The 18029-nt window shown below is 34.4% G+C and overlaps 1 protein-coding gene across 1 annotated transcript; it reads right to left on the minus strand.

Annotated features, from left to right (window-relative positions):
• Positions 1 to 1659: 1659 nt before the first annotated feature.
• On the minus strand, positions 1660 to 12673 carry LOC137406365 (2-acylglycerol O-acyltransferase 2-like). Its single transcript, XM_068092935.1, has 5 exons — positions 12525 to 12673; positions 10539 to 10879; positions 7833 to 8007; positions 3452 to 3651; positions 1660 to 1814 (listed from the first exon to the last, which is right to left on the minus strand). The coding sequence occupies exons 1-5, from the start codon at positions 12671 to 12673 to the stop codon at positions 1660 to 1662; spliced, it is 1020 nt and encodes a 339-aa protein (XP_067949036.1).
• Positions 12674 to 18029: the final 5356 nt, after the last annotated feature.

Below are 18029 nucleotides of genomic sequence, written 5' to 3' on the forward strand. Positions count from 1 at the left end.
AAGTTTAGCTGGAATCAACAGCCAGCATATAGCAGATAGCCATACCATCACTAGATGTTTATTTTTCTATTCCTATTACAACTGGTCTCATCATTGGTTAGGGATAAAAGAGTTGAGGCGAGGGATCAATCTTCTTTGAGTGTAGCATTTCTGAGAGTTCCTAAGAAAGCTCTGCTATCAATAATTATATTGGTCTCCCACAAACTGTAACCCGACTCTGTACAAACAATGGTCAGTATGTATTTATGGATGATTGGAAATACTAAGCACTTCAGAATCCTTTAATGCATTTGTGAAAAAAGGTCAAAGTTGACTACTAGTTAGTCTCAAGCTCACTGGATGGGCAAAGCATCCGTGTCGGTGAACGTATCTAAATACTCGTAGAGGCAATCTAAGGATTTAAATGATACTTACTGTTGATATATTCAACTTAGCTTAATTTAACGTGTTGACCACCTAAATTATGTTGTGACGATAATTGCAGTGACCCATTATGATTGCACATGGCTGTAAGTATTATCTTATATTCCTATTATTTAAAATTATCTTATAGTAATAAAAAATAAACTATTAAATACTATTTATAAGTAGATTGGTTTATTGGTCATCTATATAGCTGCACTTAACCGTTATATCAGACTCAAATCTGGTTGAGGTATTTATTGCCGCATTTACTAGCAGTATCAAATATATTAATAACTCAATAATTTAATAAAAAAGTTATTTAGTTTGGTATTTGTATTTCTGTACAATTTGTTGGAAAGCATGCATGTTTTTATAAATTATTGCATAGACTATTTTGAAGGCATTTCTTATACAATCATAGCCTTATATGCTTATATCCTTTATTGTTCATACAAGTATTTTACAAATTGTCTCCTATTAGAGAAGGCAACTCTCATTAAAAAATCACTATCTAACTTTATGTAGCCAGTTCTGAAAACAGAAAGGCATAATTACGTAATCATAGTAAATGTAGAATATTAAAAAACCACAAAAAATGGTACTGAGAGACTATTAATGTACTTTGTCATTGATTTGTTTTGGAATTTAATTTATATTAATTTCTTTGCAAAGTAAAATGACAGCAGTTCATAATATTAAAAAGTGCATGGCTTGCTTTTGAAATAACTTATTTTTCCCAGATTTCTATTTCTCCACTGGTACATACACTTACACATATGTGTTGGCTGTTTATTATTTTTACTATCAGTTCATTTTATAAATAAACAAGAGATTGCAAAACGCCAACTAGTCTTTTAAGGATTTTAAGGGTTCTTTCATATTTTATGAAGAGTACACTTTGTGTTAGAGCATGACTCTTATGCAGAGATTTTATATGAGCTGGCAAGCTAGAGTATTATAAGGCACCTATCAGCTGCTAAGAAAGCAATATTCACTAAATTCAGATGTATGGGAGAAGGCAGAGCTAGTAAAAAGATACTATTCAGGACACTCGCTCCTTTCTCAAAAAACCTAGTATCGTTTAACTTGGGAGCTGTGCTGTTATAAAAACAATTTTGAATGAACCCTATTCACTGTTTATCTACTGTCTAAAATTTGAAGTTTTGAATAGTCCTTTCAAAACATGGCTTTTTGTAACTACAATGATGATGAGAATTTAATAATCATGGTTATCAAATTTTTAAATATATTTATTTATATAAATTTTAAATGTTGGTTTGCAGGAATTCCATATTTTCTTTTGTGTTTTTCAAAAAGATGGCATAAAGCAGCCACGTATTTTGAATGCAGCTCTTTTATTTCCTCATTGGTTGGTTCCTTTGTTTGCTTCACTTCTATTGGTGCTCCAACTGCAAATAAGAAAAATAGGTTGCCATAAGAAACATAATTTTGAAATAATCTTGTACATGTATATTGCAAAGAAACCAATTGGAAAAGTTATACTTACAAAACATTTTTCTGCAATGGTGCATCCTAGGTCGGTACAACGCGCATACAACGCATGCGCAATGCACATACAAGGCACTTGCAACGCACAAACATTGTGGATAAAACGCACATACACTATCATCACAACGCACATACAACGGTCAATAGAAAATAAATATAATACTTTGTGTAATGTTTTAGACCTGTTTTATTAACAGACTACAAATATGAATAAAATATTGAATAATAATATTATATTATTTCTACGGTTATTATTACACATTAATATTACTAATAACATTAATGTGTTAACAGTGTCATGTTGTGGCGCATGTGTTGTTAATTACTTGTGTCGGCATTGTATCCTAAATGTATGCGCGTCGCACATTTTTTACTTGTGTTGCCTTCTTGACCAATGAGTACAAAAGCAGACCGAAAAGCAAAAATCAAGGTTTGTCATCCTATTAGCTAAAAACAAGGGTTGAAAACTTGCTGTAAGAAACTTGAAAACAAATGCTAGAAGTCATATTTTCCCATAATGGCGCTAATGGATCATAGTATAATGTCCGGCAGTTCAATTCAATCTGCAATACTACTATATATATACATATATATATATATATATATATATATATATATATATATATATATATATATATATATATATATATATATATATATATATATATATATATATATATATATATATATATATATATATATATATATATATATATATATATATATATATATATATGTATATATATATATATATATATATATATATATATATATATATATATATATATATGTATATATATATAGTAGTATTGCAGATTGAATTGAACTGCCGGACATTATACTATGATCCATTAGCGTCATTATGGGAAAAGATGACTTCTAGCATATATATATATATATATATCCATAATTAACAAATTACCATATATATATTATATCCATAGTTATCCAATATCACGCGATTAATGAAATAATGAAAGTGACTTTGAATAAACAAAAAATGGTAAAGATATAGCTGATGCCATGCGAAATGAACATTGTGTTTATCTTCATTAATGTGTAACATCAGACAAGTAAGTGACATTGTTTAACCCTAAACTCTGAAAGGCATTTTTAATCTTCATCACATGGTGATGTCAGACAGAATAATTGCCCAGGTGATACCCAGTGTAGAATTATTCTAATAACTCATAGGTATATGTCTGTCTCAAACCTTTACCAAAGAGTAGTAATTTATTCTAATAATTATGCTTAAATACTTATGTAGCTCGCCAAACTTAGCCAGTCAAGTCAATCAGTTTAGCCAAAATTTTATAGTTTGTAGTCATCCAAAATTGGTGCAAAAAGTAAACATGACCAGCTTTTTTGAATAGAAGTATGTAGTATGTTTCATAGTTTTTCCAACTTGGTTAAACGTTTAAACGACGCTTCAGTTTCTAACAGCATGTCCCTCTAAGTTTCACCTTGTAAAAGGTCTTAATTTTGGTCATGTCTCAGCATCTAGTTTTGCCCTGTAACGGAGTGCATCCAGACTTACCAACTGTAGTGACGGGTTTCCTATGGGGTATGAACCCAAAGCTGTACTGGAATATTCCTCTGCCATGAAAGAAAGGTGGTGGAGTTCCGAAATATTTTGTTACCCAGTGTTGGAAGTTCCTAAGTTTGGAGCCAATAGGGTTGCTAAGCTGGTCGTACAGTTCATTTTCTCCAAAACTAAACACTGGCACTAAGGAAGCACTACAAAATGAAAAGTCATGTTTATTTTAAACCTCAATTTCAGATATATGTATGTTGCAACAAAAAATAAATTATTTTTGAGATTTTGCTATTTATACATGCATAGGCCTACATGAAGAGCTTCATATCTATACATATAATATGTGATTGTCAGCATCTCAATACGACATCATAGTTAGGGCAGTGCAAGGGAAACAACTTTATAATTTGCTTATACATAGAAGATTCAAACACAATACAGCAATAGCTATTACTAAGCTTTAGAACTTTCATGTCATGCCTCCTTCAAGAAAGCGATAAGGCTAAGTCAAAGGAGTCTTTAATCAATTTTTTTCCTTTCGGCTGACATGAATATTGTTTGCTTCTCTCTTAGCACCTATCTCGTGTTTCTCATACAAAACACAAGTTATATTATAAGCTAAAGTAACTGTTGAACCATACGCAGATATATTCTTATCTTAAAATAACACTGACAGTCAAGTTCTAACAAAGCACAAAGAGACTTTAGCCATATCAGAAGTTCTGAAAACTATCTGAAAGTATGAAGACCGGTTCATCGCTTTCCATTAATATCCTTTTGGTGTGGTGATAAATGTTTTAAATTGATTGCTGGGAAAACTTTACAAATAATTTTACTAGATCTGTACAAAGCAGTTTTAATTTATGTCTCAATAACTTGCCAAAAGCAATTAACTGTAAGCTTTGTGCTGTGTATTTATAAACTATTTATAGTTTTTATAGATTATTTATGGCATTTGCAGATTATTTATAGTAATTATAAATTTAATTATTATGAAATGACACCTTTGCTGGTTATTTGTAATTAAATGCATCACTTTTCATTCTTAAAAACATTTTTGTGAAAATTCTTAGGTATTGTAAGTGGAATGCTATTAAAAGTTTCATTCTGGTTTCAGAGCACTTCAGAAGATGGAGCAAGCTTGAAGACAATTTTCGCAACAATTTGTCTAAAAGTTGATCAAGGTGACTACATTGACTTTCCAAGTTTAAACTAATGAATGGCAAAAAATGCTGGGTTGTGAACAGTTGAAAATTATTCCTAGTAGCTACTAGTAGTAGCTACTACTAGTAGCTATTATTCCTAGTATTCCTAATTATTCCTGTAGATGAAAATTTCAAACAAATTTAGAAATGTGACCAACTTTATCAACAATGCACCCATCAACCAAGTTTAAAGACAATAGAAATCAGTCCAGACAAAAACATCATTGCTTGAGATATATACATTTTAAATAAAATCTAACTGATTAACAATAGTGTGAAAGCTAAACAATTTTTTTAAGAATACTAAGCAGGAATAAATAATTGTTCCACAAATAATTTTTGTAATCATACAGTTCCCTAACCTCTTCATTTTTACCATTGCCAGAACTTTGAGAGTTATCTCCTTAAGTACACACTTATACACATTACATAAAATTGACACTTATTAGAATACATCTCGTGGTTTATTATGCTGTATTATTATTATTATTATTATTATTGTGTCTTTCTTTAACTGCTCTTTATCAAAATATCACGGTCTGTGCATTGTATTTAACGTGTACATAGTTTAGACACTATTTTTATGGCTACTAATATGTTTGTCCATCTCATGCAAGATTTTCATGAGTACCCTAGGACACTTATATTTCGCTAGTATTTAGTTTCGTGAGTAGCATACAGAGTAAAATTTCGCTGGAACTTAATTTCGCAGCTCTGATGAGTGCGAAAATATAGTGATGTGAAAATAAATGCAGTGGAACAAACATTAGATTCCTCAGGTCCAGTTCACTGGTACGAAATATTTTTCAATTTGGGACTACCGTACTGTTTGGACTATAAACCGCACCTCTATATAAGCTGCATGTGCTTTATTTTCCAAAAACGATAATAAAACAATACATAAGCCGCACCTTACTATAGGCCGCAGAACTAAGGACTGCTTTTTAACGTGGCAGCAACTAAGCCATTTAAAACGGAACAGTGCAGAACGGCACAGTTTCGTATTATCCGACGCTTTTTAACTTAGTGCCTAACGGGACAGTACCGTGAGGCATTGTTTCGTATTTTCTTTCACAGCTAGAAATGCACTAATTGGAGATTCCCGTTAGTGCGCCCTAGCGGTGAAAGAAAAAGCCACAGAATAAGCCACAGTGATTAGCCGCACCCTTGTAGGCCTACCTATAAGCCGCATGGCTCAAATCATCAGAAAAAAGTAGCGGCTAATCGTCCGAAAAGTACGGTAGTTTGTATTTGTGAACCGCAGATAGAAATGTGTAGGCGAGATCAATAATGCAATTTGATCGCTTGCTGCAGCTTGTCTCCTGGACTATCAATGACGTCAAGGTCACTGCCGCAGTCTGATGTTGTACCAATATTAGAATTCAAGTATTTATAGCACGCGGTGGCCATGGCCCCGGGTTGTTATTGCTTTTGGTTGGTAATAAAATTCATCACCACAATAATTATTATTCAATTTTATGACTTTCCCTACCAGACTGTCATCCTCATCAGTTACAAATTCAATGGCAAAACTAATATCATCATCTTCTTCATTTGTCTAGGCTTTTCCAAAAAACTTATTATCTTAATTTGTTTTGCCAAGCTGCTCAGTCGGTGTATTAGCTATAATAAGTTTAGCAAAACTTGCCCAATGAGCCAATCACACACGAAAATTGCCTGCATTTCTAATATGACGATTTTATTGTGAATATCAATGAAGAAAGCCATTTATTTTCGCGTTTTCGCTCGTTCGTTGTGATAGTTTAGTTTCGCTCATGAAATTTTCGCGAAAGGCTGTTGCCGCGAAAACGCGAAAGTTAGATGCCGCGAATACATAAGTGTCCTAAGGTAATCAGGATATTGAGAATTATCCATACAACTATTATAGGGCTCCCATATGGTGTGATGGTAGCGGTTGTGTAGAAATTTGATACTCAAGAAAGTCTGACAAGAAAAGCTCTTTGGTCAAGCTGCTCTGTAGCTGCCTTCGAGCTGCAGAGCAGAGTTTACCACAGACTGTGGTAAACTCTTGTCTGTGGTAAACTTAACACTATTTTGTCTGTGGTAAACTTAACTTTGTCTGTGGTAAACTTAACATTATTTTCCTCAAGTTCAATGTAAGTAACAAATTTTTCTGTTCATTAATAATCAGTGTGTACTGGCTAATTACTCTATTTCAAAATATTTCTGTCATAAAGTGCTAATTGAATTAAGTTTTGTCTTAGTACTTTAATTATTTATATTAAAAGCTCAATAATAGCCTTATTCTGAATTTATTTGAATGCCGCTTTCTGATTTCATATTAATTAAAAAATTAGTCTCAAAACACTAAAACTGTTAAACTTGTGCAGCATGCACACTGCTAGCTTTTGCTGACACACTTTGATCAACTGTGAAGATTTATCCATGTGATCAGTTGGCAAACTATTAGAGAAATTGTATTCAGAGATATCTCATTGGCGTAAATTCGGGTTTGCCACAGCCTCAACGTTTATTAGTCCAGGCGGTGAGAGATCATCATTTGTTATAAGTATCTGCATAAGTGCTCTTTAATTAGAAGTGTAAGTTGAGTGGTGCAAGTCATAGCGTGGCTAACTGGAAGAGGAAATATCAGAGTTCGACTCCGTGTAAGGCAACATTGTTCCTTATGCACTTGGCATGGCTTCAGACAGACAGGCAAAACAGACACGGCTCTTATTATAGTAAATATTGTCACAAAGGTGCTTCAGACTAAAGCTCTATAAATCCTAGACATGGAAATGGTCTCAAAAAGTTGTCTAAAGTGCAGGAGCACCCAAAAAGGTATTTACAGCTGCATAGGCCAAAACATGTGAAACTGTCGGTTAAAGCTATTTAACTAACTGATTTAATTTTGGCTCGTTTTTATCAGATTTTCATAATACTAACACTTTTCCTGATTATGCTTTATTGCTTTATTATTATATACACGTTTATCTTTGCTCACAGCCAAAGACTTTTACTGTTTCATAGCCAAATATACCAAATATTTGACCAACTCAGTTATCTCTATTTGCATTTCTTTTTGTGGAAAACTCTAACCGAGCAAATACGGTAAAATAAACCATTTCTTGTTAGTCCGATCAAGAGCTAAACAGCTGTATGTAGAACCACTACAATATATAACAAGTTTCTATTGATAACTAGTGAGAGCTTACCCTGTGCGTAGAGCGCTCTTAATATATCCTTTCCTATTCTGAAGTACAAGTGTGAGGCGCTGAGGGTGGGCCTCAAATGTCTCCAGAGCACCGCCAACCGCCAGACAAGCGACGTTTCCTTTTTTTGAAGAGCTCAGAATATTTTCCAAGCTCTGCTTATTACATCTACACATGCCTGCATAACATATGCATGTTTATCTAGCTGAACTAGATATTAAAATAATTTTGATTTTCTAAAATCTACACACAATAAATGTTTGCAAAGATATTTGTGTACCATTTCCAAAAAGTCAGAAAGTTTGTAAATCTCAAAATATAGAATGTTAATTTTTTCATAAAAATGATAAAACTGACTATAATAACAAAAATAACAGAAAATTAACAATTATTTAGTCAATAAATTATACAAATGAAATAAAATTTCACTGAGATTTTAGCATTTTAAACGAATAAATGTGTGATTCCAATCTATCACTAAACGAGTTGATGTCACTTCAAGACGATGGTTAAAAATACTTTTTCTTTTGATGTTAAATGATTATATGGAATCAGTGGTGACCAGCTTTTTATAATTTTTTGGATTTTTCTTTTGAAACTTAAACTTAATAGTATCATAATAAAAAACCTCGAAATAAAGCAAGGTATAATAACGAATATCTTTATAAAAACATTCTGTTTTCAAAACCTTCATTGATAAGTCAATAGTCCACAAATTTTAAACAATTTCATGAAGATGTTAAAAAGTCTATAAAGCACAAATATAGCAAAGACATACTTATTCTAACCAAAAAATGCGCAATAGGCTACACTTCATGCACACCTACACACTCTTAGCTATTTACTCTCACTCACACGCTTGCTCACATGCGCATATGAATGCCCACAGGCATGCAGTAAATGCCTAATACTCATGAATGTCCATACACACACACACACACATGCTGTGCACGCCCATGCTCAACCCCACACCCATGCGTACACACCTGTCAGCTACTGCTACCTTCTCAAGCACCTGTCAGCTACTGCTACCTTCTCAAGCAGCTGTCAGCTACTGCTACCTTCTCAAGCACCCGTCAGCTACTGCTACCTTCTCAAGCACCTGTCAGCTACTGCTACCTTCTCAAGCACCTGTCAGCTACTGCTATACTGCTACCTTCTCAAGGCAATTAGAGAAAAGTGACCACCTGTTAAACTTGTTTGTTTGGAGGAATTATTCCCCTAGGACACTTATATTTCGCTAGTATTTAGTTTCGTGAGTAGCATACAGAGTAAAATTTCATTGCAACTTAATTTCGCAGCTCTGATGAGTGCGAAAATATAGTGATGTGAAAATAAATGCAGCGGAAAAAACATCATTAGATTCCTCAGCATACCTGCCAACTCTCACGGATTGGGCGTGAGACTCACGCAATCACCCCAAAGAAAAAATGAAAATGTGTGAGATTTTTGCCCCAATTTTCACAATTTTATATATACTATCATTGATACATCAATCGCCCCAAAACCATATCTCACGCATTGCCCCACTCTTGGGTTGGCAGGTCTGTTCCTCAGGTCCAGTTCACTGGTACGAAATATTTTTCAATTTGGGACTACAGTACTTTTCAGACTATAAAACGCACCTCTATATAAGCTGCATCTGCTTTATTTTCCAATAAACGATAATAAAACAATACATAAGTCGCACCTTTGAATAGGCCGCAGAACTAAGGACTATGCTTTTTAACGTGGCAGCAACATTCCTGTTTAAAACGGAACAGTGGAGAACGGCACCGTTTCGTATTATCCGACGCTTTTTAACTTAGTGCCTAACGGGACAGTACCGTGGGGCATTGTTTCGTATTTTCTTTCACCGCTAAAAGCCACTAATTGGAGATTCCCGTTAGTGCGCCCTAGCGGTTAAAGAAAAAGCCACAGATTAGCCGCACCCTTATATAAGCCGCATAGCTCAAATCATCAGAAAAAAGTAGCGGCTAATAGTCCGAAAAGTACGGTAGTTTTTATTTGTAAACCACAGGTAGAAATGTGTAGGCGATATCAATAATGCAATTTGATCGCTTGCTGCCATTTGTTTCCTGGACTATCAATGACATCAAGGTCCCTGTCGCAGTGACGTATGTGGTACCGATGTTAGAATTCAAGTATTTATAGCACGCGGTGGCCATGGCTCCAGGTTGTTATTGCTTTTGGTTGGTAATAAAATTCATCACCACAATAATTATTATTCAATTTTATGACTTTCCCTATTAGACTGTCATCCTCATCAGTTACAAATTCAATGACTAAACTAATATCATTATTTTCCTAATTTGTCTAGGCTTTTCCAAAAAAAACTTATTATCTTAATTTGTTTTGCCATGCTGCTCAGTCGGTGTATTAGCTATAATGAGTTTAGCAAAAATTACCCAATGAGCCAACCACACACGAAACTTGCCTGCATTTCTAATATGACAATTTTATTGTGAATATCAATGAACAAAGCCATTTAATTTCGCGTTTTCGCTCGTTCGTTATGATAGTTTAGTTTCGCTCATGAAATTTTCGCGAGAGTATGTTGCCGCGAAAATGCGAAAGTTAGATGCCGTGAATACATAAGTGTCCTAGGGTAGGTCATCAAGGCCCTCAATGATTTGTGGTAACTTTTCACATTCACCACAATAAATGCAACTATTTCGGCTGATATTATAACTGACCTCATCAGCTCACCTGTTGTCATAACATAATCTCTATAAACGGGAAACAAGAAGTGTCCATCCAATACAAGCAGATGTGGAGTTAGGCCAGGAAATAGCTTACTAAATCCAGTTCCTTCTGTAGCAAAACTGCAAAATTGACTTACGCATAAAACTCCATGCGGGTGCAACGCGAAGATATAGTTTTTTTCGGTGTCAAGGTCACACGATTTGACTAGTGTTAATGGAAAGTAGTCTCTGAAACGCTTCCATAATGACCAATTGCGAACAGCCTGCATTCGTCGTCCACCAGATGATGGAGTGTTTCTGTCATACACAAACCAGACTAAGTATACTGCTACCAGTGGCCACCACCTGCAAAATAATTTTACAAAGATAAAATTACAGTTTAACATTCAGAAGTTCCAGTTAAACTATTACTTTTAGCACAAGGAAAATATTGAACCTGTCAGCTCATGTCATCTAATTGCTTTCAAAGTACCAAACTGGTAGCAAGGCTTGGGTAAAAAAAAACACTTTTGTCAAGTAATGTGGTAATGAATTATTTTTGGTTGCTTGGGTTTACACAATTGGAATGATTAAATAGCAGCTCTCACAGACAAGTACGGAAGCCTATGTTAATAAATTCTGAAAGCCTATGACTATGCCTAGTAAATATAGCTTATTTGGAGCTAACCGCATATTCACTGCAGTGTCTCTGCTCTGTATACTGGTCATACACTAACAGTAAAATCGTTAGTATATCCTTTATATAGATTTCAGGTTTTTTTCATATAACCTTAATAAACAAATATCTGTTAAATAATTCATGGTTCTATCTTGCAGTTAAAACAAGTCTAACACCTCATTTTGATTTACTTTTTAAGTAATGAAGCATCTAAATGGAAGTGCTAATAGCTTATTGCCGTGTTAAGTGTTAGCCTTAAGTTAAGTTAAGTGTTAGCCTTATAGCTGCCAAACAAAGTTTTGTTGAAGGCGAATATTTACGCCAAAAGAGAAAAAGGTTTTTAAGGAGTAGCCCCGTTGGTCAGAATTATACAAAAATAATTATGTAATTCTAGTTCTTATTTGTCTTACGCTAAAGTTACCCTTGATTTTTGCAACTATAGGTTCAACAACTGCTTGTGAAAAAACAAAGAAGATATATTTATACAAAAACATTTTACTGACAGTTTTGCTGGAGCGTTTTAAAATAAACATAACTGTACCCATTCAGCTGCAATATTTTTTGTTTCACTTAGTTTGCACTTTTCTCCTAATCAAAGCTTTTATCATCAAACGACCTGATTGGCTGCCATAGGATTGCTTACTGTGCTTCCATGCTTCAAATAGTTTTGAAGTTGCTTCCTCTCTGGATCATAGAAATAGTAAAACCCGATCAAATTTGATGCCATTGCACTTCGCTAAATCTATGTGAAAGTATGTTCCATGAGAGCACTATTTGGGATTATAGAAACCCTCACTGCTGATGGATCCAAATTAATAATACTTGACTAAGTTCTCCACAGTAAAGGTAAAAATATTTTCACATCAAAAATAGCAATCACACATCCTGTCTTAGTTTAACTAGTTGACTACGCATGAATTAAAAACTGGCTACGATCCGCCAGCGAGTCTATTTTAACAAAATTGGTTTTAAGTAGATTGCAAATAGATAGATTGTAGATAGGTTAAAAATCTTTAAAAAGTTATTGTACAACTACACCAACCGTTAGCACAGTAGGACACAACTCCAACCCATTCAGAGCGTCGAAACACAGTAGTCAATAACTGTGTTTAATAATAATATCAAATAGTAGTCTCACAGCAACTGCCTTCACAAAAATTCCGAAAAGTGCAATGGTGTCGAATGTGTTTGAGTTTTATCGTTTCTGTTCATTTAAGCATTTAAAGCATGTAAACCCGGTGAATGATAACTGCTCAAATAAATGATACCCAAGACAAACTGGATTAAGTGTGTAGCTAGAACTTACAATGTTCAACTGTATTAAGAACTCACCTTGTAAAAGCAAGGTAGCTGACTGTAAATAGGGAGAAAAATCCTAGGAACATGAACGAAGCAACCCATTGCGCAACAGCAACCACTTGGAGTCGTCTTTTTAATGGTACAATAAGGGGAGCGAATTCTATTCCCATAATTTTAGCCATTGCCGAGCTGCCTGCAACAAATACTGATATAGCGGCAGCAGGCTAAACTATTGTCCTAAAATTTTTAAATAACAAAAGGTTTTTATATGCTAAAATTTTCTATAGTTTTGAATACACCACTGGTTGGTGTTTGATGCTGGTACAGGTGTTGACATAGCCATGCTTCTAGCAGTACAAGGTCTGGAATGTTTGAGTTTGTCTGTAAGTTTATTTAATAACTAGTTTTGATAGACACCAGGACAAGTTTTCATGTTTTTGAGATTTCTCACAAAAGATATGATTAGCTTAACAATAGCGTTTGGACGCCCACAAAAAAAAAACGTTATCATCGTCTACACAAGTATACTTAATAAAGGATATGATATAAAAAATCATGAAAAAAATATCTAAGTAATGCCTTGTCATACATCAGTGGTCCAAAACATCAGCATGCGCCACAGCTTTTGCCCTGCATCTAGTAATGGTAAAGTTGATAGAGTTGATCAAAGGCTTATGCGTTACTTTCATGTAATCAGAGTAAGTTATTCAAGTCGGTGTTGATTAGGATAATAATAGTAACAATGAATAGAGAAGTCAAAATAGAGTCGCTTTTATGTTAAACACAGACGTGTACCTATTAAACTTTTACTGACAGCACCAGCAGAAACCAAACAAAAGATTAAAATAATTTTCTTGAACTGTTTTTTAACCCAAGCAGTGCATTTCTGTGAGCCGCCAGTGGGTTTGGGGCTATAGATGCCTGTTTTTTCTTTGTGTAAACACTACCATTTATGTTGAGTTTTACATTCTTACCAAGCTTGTTACTGTCAACTGGTTAGTCATTTAGATACATGATAAAAAACTGATAAAATAATTACTTTTTGCTTTTAAATACTATTTGTGCAATTACTATTGCATTTATGTTTGATTTACCTCAACAATTCCGCACAGACCATTTTAAATATTAATAAAAAACAGGGAATTTGAATACTTTGAAACCCTTAAACGATCTCATTGAATGTTTCCTTTTGGTTAATAAAACAAATTTATCATATTTAATGCTATATTTCACATTCAGAGATAGATCGTCATTCTTTTTGTTTTTATCCATTACTCTTTTGCTAGTAGTTTCCCATTATTTCGTTATTTACAATTTCTTTCACCCTTGTCACTAGTTTTGACGCATCATGAAATTTGAAGTTTATTGCTCATTGGCTTTATTAATTTCCATATGCCTAGAATTTATCTGTTTCACTGATCCCCTTCATAGCCTTTCTATCTATAAGTTAAAATGGATAAGGACATTTTTAACAAACTAAAAACCTTTGACCTCATACATTTCTAAAGGAAGAAACAAGCCAAACCAGCTAATTCTCAAAAGCTTTGCCACCAAGTATTTTCTGTGGTGCTCAATTTGGTTTAGACAGGCACAGCTCAAGCTCAGGTTTGATATGCTACATTAGCAGACCATCAGCGGGCATAGTGAAAATTGACTTTGTTCATGAAAAGTTAAGTCAAACAATATTGAACATGTAATTAATGACATAAAGAGACAATGAAACAGAAAAAAGCTAACAGATGATTTGGTTAACACGCTAATCGCAACCGTTATCATACAAATAGTGTAATGATATTATAAGAAATGATAATCTTTGCCTGTTTAATCACAAAGCTCGTCAGACATTTTTCTTTTTTAAATTTGTAGAAGAATGAACTTATAAATTCTAATAAAAAACAGGCTGAGCTTGTGAAACTGTGGTTGCGTTTTTAAAAGATATCATTCTGATTTTGAAGCAAAGGAGCTGCTGTTTGACCATAATATAAAATACTTTGCAGTTGAATACTTTATTCGGTTGAATTTGCTTTTTATTTTATTTTTACTAATATATTTATGCGTCAGATATGAGTCTATAAAATATTAAAGTACTGACTAGTAGCAGAAACCTTTTCTATTCAATTCAAGTTAGTTGTCCTGAAAATACTAAATATTTCACATTATCTTTCTAAAAACCTGACCAGTGAAATAAGTCAAAATTTGGCAACAAGTGGCCTCTATAATTTAAATTTTCGAGAGGGTAGTTTACAGTAATACTAGTGTGGAATTATGTTTAAAAGCTCAGTTTGATCATCACTAATGTAATGAAACATTCTACTCACCAGAAATGCTGTGCTTGTCAGATTCACAAAAATGTTCAGCTATCCAATGACGAGCGCCAGCTAAAAGCTGAGCAAAATTGTGTAGTACTAGACTGTCTCATGAGCCCTCATTTGTAGATACTTTCAGAAAAGCTATACATGTGTAGGAGCTGCTTATATAAGTCGAACAAACATGCGATTTCACTTATCTTATCATGAAAGGCTGATCCGTAGCCTTTAGCTACGTGATCAGTGATAAGAAAATAGATTACCAATATGACTCTTTGGCTTTTAAACATGGCGGGAGGTGAAGAGTTTGGCAGTCAAAGTAGAGATGAAGCAAATTTTTGGAATGTGGGATTTGCCTAAAGAAAGCATAAAAACCTCATTTGGTTTGCTTTACTTGCAAATAAATTACATTTGAAAACTGAGTTAGCAACTACTTTCCAATGGTTGTCAAGGTGGTAGCGGTTTAGTTTGCTATCCAACAATATTCTTGCAAAAAAAGCTTCCAACTTGTCATCCTGTTATCCACATCATGAAGATAAAATCTTGCTTGCAGCTTTTTAAAGAGACAATGAAGCAAAAAATGCTAACAGATGATCCAGTTCACATGCTGATCGCAACCGTTAGCATACAAATAGTGTAATGATATTATAAGATAATTATGATAATCACAAAGCTAGTTAGACATACAACATTGCAAACATAAATGGCTTCAGTCCCACAAGCAGCAATGCTTAAACAGAACTTGATCATTACAATATAGCAAAGACTTTTTGAAGCTTTTTTTTCTCTAGTTTTGGGATCCTAAACTAGTTCATCATGCTACTAGCTGTGAATACTGCACCATAAAATTCACACATCAGCTTTTGTATTAAAATTTGTGCAACTGCGCAGAACACTTTTGTTTGAGATCCTAGACACCATAGCAACCGCCAAGGACCTGTGGGTCAAGCTCTCTTTGCAAGGTTTGATCTACTTTCTTGAGTTGTAGACTGTGCTCCAAAATTTTGTTTTATCTATCTGCTTCTCTGAGTGAACTTTCTATTTTATTAGCCGGGATACTTTATGTAAGTTATCATTCTGTCTTAGGTGAACTGAGAACAATACTTTTGCTACCAAAAAATAACTTTCAATTTGTCAGTCAGAGTCAATTCTTGGTAATACAGTACTCAATACTAATGGTTGTGGGCTTATCATTGGCTAATTATACCAAATTAAAATAGCTGAGTTTCTTAAGTCAGTCGATATATGTTTAGTAACTATTTCAATCACTAGTCACAAAAGTAAGTGTCAACACTCAAGTTACCGTAAAACCTTTAGTTAAACACCATGGCGCTATATTTGTCAACCTTTCTTTTTAAGTAGCGATCAATTTGAGGTGGCGTTCGAATAGAGGGTTACACTCTATTCTTTAACCCTTCTCTCATGGTTGCAGTCAAATAGAGGTGGCATTCAATTAAAGGTTTTATGGTATGTGGCTACCATTGAAAGCAAGCGCAAGGTTCAAATTGAACTCCCAATCAACATGATATGGAGTTTTCCTCTCTCTTATAAAAAGCTTCTACATGAAATTTTTTATAAGAGCTTCTACATGAAGCTTCACACATGGAGTTACCAAAAGTTTTAGTTAATATATAAAGTTCTAGTTTCCACTCACAATGCAAAACTGCTAGGCTGATGGTGATGTCCCAGATGAGGGGCAGTCACCCGACTCAATTGTAGATTGTAGGCTGCTGATGCCCTCCAAGCGTAACTGCCATTTCCTTTCGAAATCTTTCTTTGTATGTTTGTATTTTTCGAAACTTCTAATGACTACAAGTACTAACTAGAGCATCTCTCTGCAATTTTAATTAATACTGAGTTTTGTATGATCTCGATGAAACAGATAGTATTTTCTTATTTTCATCGCTGTGATATGAGCGCATTTTGTTTCTACAGGCCTTTTAATAGCACCTTCTAATCCGATGTTCATTGTTTTCTTTATTCTGTTTTTTTTCTGGAAGCTTTTTAGTTTATCTTTCATCAAACAGGTTTCACATGCTGCTATGTGTAATAAGTTTTATGGCTATTAAATGTAAAGCCAAAGATTTGAGATAGCAGTGACAATCTTAAAAAATGGTAAAACTGTCAGCGATTCTTTAAGGCTAGTTCACACTACACTGCCATATGTTGAGGTTTTCCTCTCGGCAATTATTCATCGACTATGCGCCCTGTAAACTGAAGGCATCGTTGAGACAACATGGCTACTTCGGGCAAGTTTGTGGCTGTCAAACCTGTTCGATAGTTTGCTGGGCATCCACAGCATTCTGTGAAATGTGCACCACTTCGGTGATGGTGACTCGCTGTCACAAAATTCTCGATTCATATTTTTATGAAAGTTGCTGGGAGGCTAGTAGTATTTCATCACTTCCCCAAACACATTTTTATAATCACTATGTTTCCATGGTGCGCAGTAGTGCGAAGCAGCCCCTTCCGAAGTCGAGGGGATTGTACGTTTCCATGCTGCGCAGTGGTTTTCAGCAAATTAGCCAGGGAAGAGAAACTGTATAAATCGAATCGCCTGATAGAGAAATAGAATCGATCACGGATACCGAACGCCATAAGCGGTCTTTTTATGATTCTGTCGTCATTATACTTTTATTTACAATACACATTCACAAGGTTTTACAAACCTTAACACACTTTTTACAAAGTAATATATTTTTAATAAGTATTTTCAAGTAATATATTATTTAAACGTTAATTTAGGACTTGCCAGCTATTTTTCGAAAAGTGTTGGCATCGATAAAAAAGTCCAGGAAAGTAATAACCTCATCATTCTCGTGAATGCAGACCATAATTAAATTTAGCTGAAAGAAGATCAGGAGAATAGAAAAAAACAAGATTAGCAGGACAACCTTTGTACTAGTTTATGGCCCTCGAAGAATCCGTCTCCACGGCATGAGAGCTATGCACAGCCACTGCTCAGTCGCTGTTTCCTTGCTGCGAATTTGCACTGGCTTCACACTGATCAGTGCGCAGTGATTTCAGTGCGAAGACGCCGTTTCCATGATTCAGAGATAGCCCAACTCCGAAGCACTGCGCATCATGGAAACATAGTGAATAAGAACACTTGCCTGTGGAAATTTTGCTGATGTAAGCGTGGATAGATTTTGTAATAGTGTGACCATTGTTATTACAGATGGTCAGCAAAGTATTGTACAATTCATACCAACATTCGACAATATAGCGTGAA

Source organism: Watersipora subatra, chromosome 10 (genome assembly GCF_963576615.1).
Source record: "Watersipora subatra chromosome 10, tzWatSuba1.1, whole genome shotgun sequence".
NCBI classification, from domain to species: Eukaryota; Metazoa; Bryozoa; class Gymnolaemata; order Cheilostomatida; family Watersiporidae; genus Watersipora; species Watersipora subatra.